Source organism: Sciurus carolinensis, chromosome 2 (assembly GCF_902686445.1).
Source record: "Sciurus carolinensis chromosome 2, mSciCar1.2, whole genome shotgun sequence".
Lineage (NCBI taxonomy): Eukaryota > Metazoa > Chordata > Mammalia > Rodentia > Sciuridae > Sciurus > Sciurus carolinensis.
Window position 1 is genome coordinate 13,583,340 of NC_062214.1, and position 10,880 is coordinate 13,594,219.

Below are 10,880 nucleotides of genomic sequence, written 5' to 3' on the forward strand. Positions count from 1 at the left end.
ACAGAGCCTCACTCCATGAAGGGGTTCCATAAATATTTGATGGATGAATAAATAGCTTGGTCATCTCAGCTATGAAATGGAAGTGATCACATACCTTTCTAATAGGAAGGATTGAATATGTTAATATTTATGGGGATCCCAGAACACTGCCTGGCACCTAGAAAGCACTCTATCATCTAAATATACACATCCATCCATATAAATATGCAAACATACATAAATGAAAGCTGCTCCTAAGGTTAGAGAATCCAAGTTTATTAGAAACATTCTGACCAAAAAAGTTGTGAAGACAGGGCCCAGCCCACCTCCACTCCTCTCCATGTTCTAGAAGAAAACACCAGTTTGTATCCTGCAAACTGGCTTCTTCCCCGCAGGGATGGTCCCGTGAGGACCCACACTGCACTGCTGAAGACGGATGAGAGCCCTAGTCCTAAGGGCACTTCAGGATGTCCACGGTCACAGAGCCCACTTTGTCCACGTGGTTCCCCAACTTGGAATTCACACGCCAGAAAAAGCGATCCTGGCAGAAGTAGGCATTCTCTGCAGGGGACGGGCAGGCATGAGAGGAGTGATTCCTACCCCACCTCCACATCCAACTACAGAGACAGGAGCAAGATCTTTACAATCATTCCCTCCTGGATTTCTAGATTTTTCCAAGGTTTTTACATGACACTTCCACCACCACCTGCCTGTGAGATGCTGGAAGTTACAGACCTTGACGCCCAAAGCACTGGCACAGAACCTGGCACACAGTAGGTGCTCCCTACACATTTTGTGAATGAACTAGCAAATGAATGGATGCCCTGTCTTAATACTCAGAGAAATTCACTCACTATTATTCATTGAGAAAATCCATGTATTCATTCAAAAATTATTTCCTGGAGCTGGGGGTGTGTCTCGGAGGTAGAGCACTTGACTAGCATGAACAAGACCCCAGCACTGCAAAAAAAAAAAAATTACTAGCTCTAATTTTTTAAAAAGATAAATATGATAAAAAGTTACTGAGTACCTACTATGTGCCAAGCACTGTTGAAGGTGTTAGAGATACAGAAAAAAATATATATATAGGCATGATCTCAATTCTTTTGGTGCTAATACTTTAGTGGGGCAAGAGAGAGGACTAAAAAGCAAATATGAAAACAAGTGAAATTGATTCTGGCAATGTGGAAAGCTGTGAAGGAAATACAAACTCATAGTGAATAGGTAGAGTTCTCTGAGGTGGCCAACACTGAGAGCTGAAGGATGAGAGAGAGGCAGCCCGGTGACAATGTAGGGAAAGAGACTTCCAGACAGAGGGAACAGAAGGCACAAAGGCCCTAAGATAGGAATGACCTTGATCTGTTGAAAGAGCAGCCAGTGTAGGTGGAGTACAGAGAATGAGAGGAGTAGCAGAGAAGCTGAGAACACAGAGGCATAGAGGGCAGGGGATCAAATCATGAACATTTCTTTGACCTTGGAATGAGTTTGGTGTCATGCCCAGGACCATTCCCCTCCCTACTCTCAGGGAATACACCAAAGGTTATTGGAAATGAATATGGCTTGGACTAAAGTGTTTGCAAAGGAGATAGTTTTTTTTTTTTAAATGCTAGATTCAAAAACCATTTTGTCTGTAGAGTCAACAGACCTTGTCAACTGATGGCCTATGAGCAGTAAAAAAGAAAAGTCTGACTCTAGCTATCATCCCATTTTACAGATGGGAAAATGAGGCTCCAACAGTAGCAGTGACTTGCCCAAAGATGCACAGCTACAAGTTGTCTTTTCTCTCACTGTATTCCCAGTGGCGGCACAGTGCTTGCCACATTGAAGGCACCTGACAACTACCGTCTAACTAAGGAACAAGCCCCCTTGCAAAGCATACATCCTGTGCTAAAGGGGAAACAGCTTCCAGCTGGAAATGCAGTCATTCTGGGTCCTGGTCCCTGCCTATGCTGCCGACTCCCTGTATGATCTGAGGGAGTCTCTGCCTCTACAGAGCGTCAGTTAATTAGTGCTGGGGCATTCCCTCACGCTCCCAGGACCCTTTTCCGTCTGGTTGAGAATTTATCCAATCGCTAAGGCAGTGGAGGGAGTGTGGGCATGTCTCATAAGGGGACCCTCTGTGGCTCGCACCACAGCCTCACCTTGGTATTGGAAGATGTTGTGCGAGTTCGTGGGCACTCCGGAGAACATCTGATCCACCCAAGTGGGCATCTGGGTATCCACTGTCTCCGACTTCACGTCGAACCTGCAGGAAGGAGGCGAAGGGACAGGTGCTGAGCCAGCGGGCGGGCGACGGCGCCCGGGCTCCCCCTGCCGGCAGCCGCGGTAACTCTCACCTCCAGAAGAGATGCTTGCTGAACAGCAGCGCCTTCCCCCAGTTAAGCCAGAGGACCCCGGTGATTTGGGTCACATCCTGGGTCAGACCCAGTTTGTCCAGAGGCTGCGGGCCCAGCACCGTCGTGCCTACGTACACCCACACTTGGCGCCCTGCAGGGGAGAAGGGTCACGTCGGTCTGGGGGTGCGGGGCAGGGACAGACATTCTCCTGGAATGTCAGAAGGGAGAAGTCAGCGAGGCCTTTCCTAGCCTGGCATGCCCGCAGTCTCTGCATCCAAGAGGTAGAGAGATACTAGGTATGATTGTGCAAGGGATGGCGAGTGGCCAGACCAAAATTCAACCCCCTAAAAGATTAGTTAAGTTGCATATGCCAGGAAGGGGTGCCCTTTTCGGATCGTGTATTTTTATTTTTTATTTTATTTATTTAGGCACTGGAAATTAAACCCAGGGACACTTTAATACTGAGCTACATCTCCAGATTATTATTATTATTATTATTATTATTATTATTATTATTTACTTTGAGACAGGGTCTCAGTAAGTTGCTTAGGGCCTCGATATATGCTGAGACTGGCCTCAAACTTGCCAACTTCCTGCCTCAACCTCCCGAGTTGCTGGAACCACAGGCGTGAGCCACCGCATCTGGTACTAATCATGTGTATTTCACCAGTAACAGTGAGTCTCTATCTTCCCTGCCGGGTGGGGGTTGAGAAGCTGCGGAGTGAGAGAACAGAAAACTAACCCGAGAAGAAGAAAATCTTATTGGAGATTGGCTCCTTAAAGGCAGAATCCAGTCGAGCAGGCAGTGCGGGCCACGTGTCGGTGATAAGGAAGGGGCCCTGGCACCCTCTGTCCTCAGAGAATTGCCAATACCGTCTGAGAACGTGAGAAAGGGCAGGACAGGGCATTGAGCACTGAACCTAGGGCCAGTGGGCGGAGAGGGTGGTTCCTCCTCCAAGTCCCGCCCTCATCCACACATCTCTGCCCACTCACCCATCCTTGAATAAGTGCAGATAGTTCCCGATCTCCACAATGGCGTCGAAGATGCTGAGATTGCAGGCATTGTCCACTTGAACCGAAGACACGCTAGAGACCTGAGAAGAACTAGCTGTGGGGAGATATGTAGGGACAGCTGAAGGGGGACCTATAGGACCGGTTGTGGGGAGCACCATGGTGAATGGGGTGGGGCAGGCCATCAGGGGAACGGTGGACTGCAGTGCAGGTGTGATGATGGGTGGGTCATATTCAGGTGGAGGACCTGAAGAGACACTGGCTGAGACTCCTCTTCCACTCCCCAAGCCCAGCTGAGCCCCGCGCAGGCGCAGCTCTGCTCACTACGTTGAAGCCTGCCTCCCCCAACCACCGACATGCTTCCCATACACTCAGCTTTCATTCAAGTCGTAGTTTTCCTGGGCTGGGCCCTAGGGAGAGAAGGCAGAGGGTTCCCCATTCCAAACAGTGCTGAGAGCTTTAAAAACTCACAGATTTGCTCCTTTGATCCTAAAAAACAAAACAATGATTTAGATTGTTTGATAACCCCCAATTGGTTTGGGTGTTGGGTTTTTTTTTTTTTTTTTTTTTTTTTTTTGGTGTTTTTGGTGGTGCTGGGAATTGAACCCAGGTCCTTGCACATACTACTCTATCACTGAGCTATACCCCAACCCTCAATATCCCCAATTTTTTAAAATGAGGAACTAATACTAGATCATGACTAGTGATTATAGCAATGAAAATTTCAAACACATGGTGCTTACTATATGCCACATAGCGTTCTGACCCAATAAACTTCATCATAGCCTTTGAGGCAAATACTAAAAGTAACCACTTTACAGATGAGGAAACAGGGTGAACTGACCTACCCAAGGTCACCTGGCTATGAAGTAGCTTGCCTGGCTTTTGAACCATATCTCCCTCTCCCTAGAGTTTGAGTTCTTTAGCACCTTCTCCAAGCATTGACCAGACAGTGACTGATCCCAGACCCTACCCCAGATGGCTATCGAGATCCCGACTCCTCCCCACTCCTGCATTCCCTGGTCCTGTGACTGAGCTACACCCTTCCCTCTGCGGCTTCCATTCCTGTCCCACAGTCTCACCATAGAGATGCTGGATCGCTGTCACGTCCTCCTCGTGCAGCAAGGTGCCCTCCATGAAGTTATACATGGGGTACATGAGTGACTTTGGCACCGAAGAGTGGCCTAGGCCCAGTGCATGACCGAACTGGTGCGCTGCCACAAGGAATAGGCTGACTCCTGGAGGGAAGGAACCTGAGGTGTAAGTGCCTTCCAGAGATTCTAGCCCTGGCCACCCCACCACCACTACTGCCCAGCCCCCAACAGGGAAGCCTCTGAACCACCCAGTTCACCTTCATTTGGGCAGAAGCCCCACTTTTTGTCAGTGTCGAAGTTTGAGGTGGTGGCACACCAGAGGCGATTATCAGTTCGGCCCTGGACGGTACAGGCCGAGTACTCCTGGCCCAGGAAGGTAAAGGGGAAGACGCACATTTCCCCAGCGGAGTTGCCTCCAATCACAGCTGCATCAGCTGGAGAGACCAAGAGCCTTGGGTGAGCCAGGGGAGTGGGTCCAATAAGGGGGAGCCAAGCAAGGAGCTAGAGAATTTTGGTGATCTATTTGTAAAGCCTAGGGGGCGCTATGGAGCAGAGCACAGCAGAGACCAGGAAACCCTAGTGGTCAGAGCCTAGGTCACCAAACCAAGGAAGAGGCCTCAGGCTGAGCAAAGAAGACCCAAGCCGTGGTGTTTTGGCTGGGCAATTGGAAGTTAGGGCGAGGGATGTGGTAATGGTGTGCCAGAGGAAGGAATACAGAGACAAAATAACGGGTGGAAGAGCCTCATTTCAGGAACCAATGCAGAACGGCAGAGGAAAGCTGAATCAGGTAGGCAGGCCAGGTACCTCGGTTTGGGCAGAAGCCATACAGCTTGTCCACATCATAGTTGGGGGTGGTGGCACACCAGTGGCGGCCATCAGAGCGACCTTGGGTGGTGCAGGCAGAGTAGGATTTGCCCTCGAAGACGAATGGAAACACGCAGGGTTTGCGGTCTGCATTGCCTTCATAGGTGTAGAGTTCTGGGGGACGCAAACCATTCACCTTCAGGTGCAGCGCAGCACGTAGCTTGACCCATCCACCACGAGTGATCCAACCCTCCTCCCTTCAGCTCACAGATGAGGAAATTGGGCCCAGGAAGCGGGAGAGTGACTTGCAGGCCACACAGCACTGGTGGCCAAGATTCTGAGCCTACGAGGGTAGTGATGCCTGCAGCCCTCACCATGACCCCACACTCACTCTCGCTGGGGCATAAGCCATACTGGTGGTCGGTGTCATAGTTGGCGGTGGTGCCGCACCAAGGACTGCCGTCAGAGATGCCGGCTGTGATGCAAGTGGAGTAGGAGCGGCCCTCGAAGGTGAAGGGGAAGTGACAGGGGGCTCCATTTGCGTTTCCGCGGTAGGTAGAAAGCACTGTGGGAAGAAGGGGACTAGTGTCAGGATCACTGCTTATGGATGTGGGAGAAAGGAATGCGGGTAGGGAGTGTAGAGGCGCCGTGGCGGCTCAAGATCTCACCGGCGCCCTTGCCCAGAGACCACAACACGTCGTCGTCGAAGTGGGCGTCTCCCTGAATACCGGGGCCAGGAGCAAAGGCGTGTGCCAGAACCCCGTTATTCCCGTCTAAGGGGTAAGGGTCTCCATGCTCTAAAGAAGCAGAAGGAAGGGAGTCAGAAGGAAGGGAGTGTCGCTGGGCAGGTTGTGCGCTGTGCAAGGGCGCCGACCAAACGCCGCCTGCAAAACCCCCTGCGCACCGCTTTCCCAGCCATGAGCCCGCACCCTGCCCTCCCGCAGGAGTGGGCGCCTGCGGGCAAGCGGCGGGCAAGGCCGCCAGGGCAGGCAAAAGAAAGCTGGTCCACCACCCCTCCTCACTCTCCTTGGTCCTCCTCCCGTGCCTCTTCCGGAGTCCTGGCTTGTCCCTTCTCGAGTTCTCACCCGCGAAAGTAAACATGATGGTGATGTCCGCCTCCTCGCTATAGACGCGCGTGAAGGTGAGCGACGTCACTGCGCTCCACGCGTCGAAGGCACGGATAAAGGCATCATCGACGACGTGGGGCGGCAAGTCTTGCGTGTAGTTTTGGATCCTGTAGGGGAAAGCAGGAGGAAAGAGGTCAAAAGTGAGAGACTGGAGCTCGACAGCAGTGAAGACACCCCCCCCCACCCCCTCGGAGTCTTCAACATATGCTATGCTCCCTGCGGTCCATACTTTCATCCATAAAGTGCCTTCGGGGACATCTCCCCCAACCGTTTGGGACCCCACGATGTCCCTGACAGAAGTTCCACTCAGAAGGGGACACTGAGTCTCAGAAGTGAAGCCTTTTGCCCCAGGCCCTACAAGTAATAAATCCAGGACCTGAGATAGGATATGTTCACCTCACCACAGTCTCAGATTGGCCTCCCAGCCCCACCCTGGTCACCCACTCTGATCCCAACTGCTCACCAATATGTGATGTTGTTGTGGTCCCACTTGGGTTGACCTGGAAAAGCTTGAAACCTGCCCGTATCTGGGACACCGCAGCGTGGGGTTCGTATGGCCTTCAGGGTGGTGTTGTCCAGCTGACCAGTCTCGGGCAGGGACAGCTGCTTCTGCAGATGCAGCAGATGTGATTGCAGGGACACCTCAGTGCTCGCATACATGTGCATCTCAGTCTTCTGCACCTCAGTCTTCTGCGTCTCCGACGTCTGCACCTCAGTCTTCTGCGACTCAGTCTTCTGCATCTCAGTCGTCTGCATCTCAGTCTTCTGCATCTCATGCTCAACAGTGTAACCGTAGTGTAACAGGTATTCCTGTGGATGGAGAGCGGACATAGCCCAGAGCCCCGAACCCATTTCTCTGCACGTCTGGCCAGGAATTCCTTGAGGTGCTCAGGGACCTCAAGGAATTGAGGCATTAAATTCAGGACACTAGTGCTTCCTACCCATTCAAGAATACACCCCCTGCAGATGCCCTCAGCTCCTTCCCATCCCTAGGCCCCGCTTCCCCCAGAGGCCCCTGAGGTGTATCTTTGTCCACCCCAGAATCCTCCAGTGTCCCATACCCCACACCACTTTCCATCACCCACCTAGCAACCCCCATTTCCTGTTCCTGGCCATCACTGCTCTGAACATCTGCAGACCCCGGGGCCTTACCCTGGACACCACTGTTCCCTTCACCCCCACCACATCCCCAAACCATCGCTGAGGCCCCATGCTCCCTTTGGTTCACTGCATCTCTTCCTGGTCAGTCCTCCTCAACTCCCCACTGGGGTGTTTGCCTACCTGTGCCAGCTGCGATTCAGTGAGGGTCATGCTTTTCAGGTCTCCGGGGAAGGTCATCATGTTGGCCTGGCGGTAGGCAGGGGCAGCAGAGCAGCATCCCAGCACCAGGAGCGCCAGGACCAGGGGCTGCCAGGGACTCATGGTGAGAGTAGTAGTGTCTGACTGTAGCAGGGTCCTAGCAGGGCTTTAAAGAGTCTCCACTAACTGAATCGGTGACCCCGCCCCGCCCCTCCAGGAGAGTGCTGACTCAGGGTGTGTGTGTGTGTGTGTGTGTGTGTGTGTGTGTGTGTGTGCGCGCGTGTGTGCCCACTGAGCAGCCCCAGCACTAGAAGGCAAAGAAAGGACTTAAATCACCTGCTCCTGTCTCCCCTGCCCGCAGTCTCCACTGCAGAGTTAGGCAGGACCCCAGGCCCACAGGAAACCGCAGGCACTCTGGGGATGGGTTGGTTTCGCAAACTGCAGAGTTTGTGGGAAAGGGAGGGAGGGAGATGGGCTGCAGGACTCCCCCAGTCCTCAATCTGAAGGCCTCAAGTGGTCAGCTTTCCCAGACTCCTTGATTGGACTCCTTGAGATTCCCAGCCCACCTCTGACCATCTGCTACGTCCCCCCTTGGATTTCAGTCCTGGATCTCAGCCTCTGCCATTTTCCAGCTATGGGGCCTTGGCCAGAGCCCCAGCTCGAGCCCCTCTCGGCTCTGACCTCTCATCTCCTCCCTGAACACCTGTCTTGACTCAGCTTCTCTCCCTGCTCCAACTGGGGACCGAAGGTCTGTCTTGGGGGGGTTCGCCTGGGGAACCCCCTGTCTTCAGGATAGCAAAGGTAGAGTTAATACATCTGCAAACCTGTAGAGTTGGCTTTCCTCTTTTCTTTCAAGCCCTCAGGCAAATGTCCTCACCACGCTAAATTTGTTTCCTCGGTGGTAAAAAAATGGACCTTTGGTCCCTAAATTGATGTGCGGATAAGATAAGATCAAATACATAAAGTGCTTAGTACAGAATGTGTTGTAAGTCCCCAGTAGATGGTGGTGATTTTTAATGACGAAGGTCAAGACCAGAATTATGACCTGGAATGAGGAGACTCCAGTCTTGGGTTCTTTCTAAGGCCCCCTGTGACCTGTTAAGTGTCATCCCACTTCCTCTTTGGATACCTGACCGCCCTTTCCCTTCTGCAGCCCTGATGCATCCAGGGAGAGCTTCAGCACCAGTTCTCCCATAACCAGAAGCCTCCCCTCTCCTTCTGCCCAGCCAGCCGGTGTGGAGCAGGGGCCATGTTTTTTGCCTTCTCCAAGGTGGTATTTAGGAAGAACAACAATAACAATTCAAAAGGGCTTACCAGTTCGGCATGAGTGGTATAATACCAATGACCTGGGGAGCTGAGGCAGAAAGACGGCAAGTTCAAGGCCAGCCTGGACAATTTAGCAAGACCCTGTCTCAAAATAAATAATATAAAGGGATGGGGAGGGACTGGGATTGTGGCTCAGTGGTCAAGCGCTTGCCTAGCACATGTGAGGCCCTGGGTTCGATCCTCAGAACCACATAAAAAAAATAATAATAAAAATACAAAAGTATTGTATCCATATACAACAAATTTTTTTTTAAAAAAGGCTGGGATGTAGCTCAGTGGTAGAGTACCCATAAGTCCAATCTTCAGTTACAATTAATTAATTAACTAATTAATAAAAGGGTCTCGTAGCCGGGCATGGTGGAGTACACCTGTAATCTTAGCCACTCAGGAGGCTAAGGCAAGAGGATTGCAAATTCAAGGCCAGCCTTGGCAACCTATTGAGACCCTGTCTCCAAATACAAAATTTAGAAATAGAATGTAGCTCAGTGGTAGAGGCCCTTTCGGTTCAGTACTACAAATACATACACACATCCATAGCCTACTAGGTGCCAGGCATCTTACATACACCTAATAAATGAGTTTGTGAGATAGAATCAATTACTTCCCTTACGGGAAAACAGAAGCTCTGAAGCTTCCTATTTAATGAGCATTTGCTTTGGAGTCCTGCCGTCCTGGGTTTCAGTCCAAGCTCTGCCATTTTCCAGCTATGTGATCTTGGGCAAGTCTTCACTTCCAAGTCATAATAATGGATTTGTGTGTGTGTGTGTGTGTGTGTGTGTGTGTGTGTGTGTGTGGTACTGGGGATCAAACTCAGGGCCTTGTGCTTGTGAGGTAAGCACTCTACCAGCTGAGCTATCTCCCCAGACCAATAATGGATTTTTTGAGATTGACTGTTCTGAGCACTGTGACTAGCTTTCTATCTGTGAGGTATGTTTAATGGGTAACCTTCTCATATTCAGAGAAGGAAACTGAGGCTCAGACAGTTAAAGAACTTGCCTGTGGTCATACAGCAAATTAACACATAGAGCAAGGGTTCAAGCCCTAGGCTGCCTAGTTCTGAGGCTTTCCATCTTTAGTACTAGTATTAGTAGTAGGGATTGAACCCCTAGAGGCACTTTACCACTGAACCCGGTTCCCAGCCCCTTTTTAAACTTTTCTTATTTTTATTTTGAGACAGGGTTTCGCTAAGTTGCTTAGGACTTCACTAAATTGCTCAGGCTAGTCTTGAACTTGCAACCCTCCTGCCTCAGCCTCAGTCACTGGGATCACAGGCACGCACCACCACACTTGGCTCATGTTTATTATCATTTACAGGGAACTGAGATGACCAGGGTGCAGAGAGGGGCAAAGGGTGGGCTTGTGGGGCGCTTACAGCTTGGACCCTTCTCCTCTGATTGTCTGCCACCCAGTGAAGATAACGGAGGAGGCTCGGGCATTTAAGAGATCAGATGGGAAGATGCGGACCCAGAGGAACTATGTTCCTGACTTGGGGGTATGAAGTCAAAGACCAGTATGATTTTAGAGATGAAAGAGAAGTAAAAGATCCTCCAATGCAAAGGATCTTCCCCTGGGTAGCAGGCACAGACTTTAGACGAAGCCATGAACTACTGCCAACTTGCCCTCAACTGTACAGAATATGTCACATCAATACGTGCATGTCATATTCCTCAAACTTGGCCTTCTCGGTATTTGGGGCTGGATCATTCTTTGTTTTGAGGGGTTTCTCTGTGTCTTGTAGGACGTGGAACAGCATCCTTGATTGTTCTTCCCACTAGATGCCAGTAGCACCTCCCGCTGCCGGTTGTGACAACCAGAAATGTTGCCAAACATTGCCAAATTTCCCCTGGGTGAGCGGGAGGGGCAGGACCACTGGTATAAGTTGATTTTTAAAACAAAGAACCCAA

General features: G+C 51.0%; 1 protein-coding gene across 1 annotated transcript; it reads right to left on the bottom strand.

The window, feature by feature from the left end:
* Positions 1-246: 246 nt before the first annotated feature.
* Mmp9 (matrix metallopeptidase 9) lies at positions 247-8,313 on the bottom strand. Its single transcript, XM_047541017.1, has 14 exons — positions 7,633-8,313; positions 6,815-7,161; positions 6,310-6,458; positions 5,893-6,021; positions 5,616-5,789; positions 5,225-5,398; positions 4,678-4,854; positions 4,409-4,564; positions 3,798-3,815; positions 3,309-3,423; positions 3,058-3,191; positions 2,316-2,466; positions 2,121-2,224; positions 247-540 (listed from the first exon to the last, which is right to left on the bottom strand). Exons 1-14 carry the CDS (start codon positions 7,771-7,773, stop codon positions 431-433), a joined length of 2,079 nt encoding a protein of 692 aa, XP_047396973.1. The 5' UTR covers positions 7,774-8,313; the 3' UTR covers positions 247-430.
* Between the last annotated feature and the right edge of the window lie 2,567 nt (positions 8,314-10,880).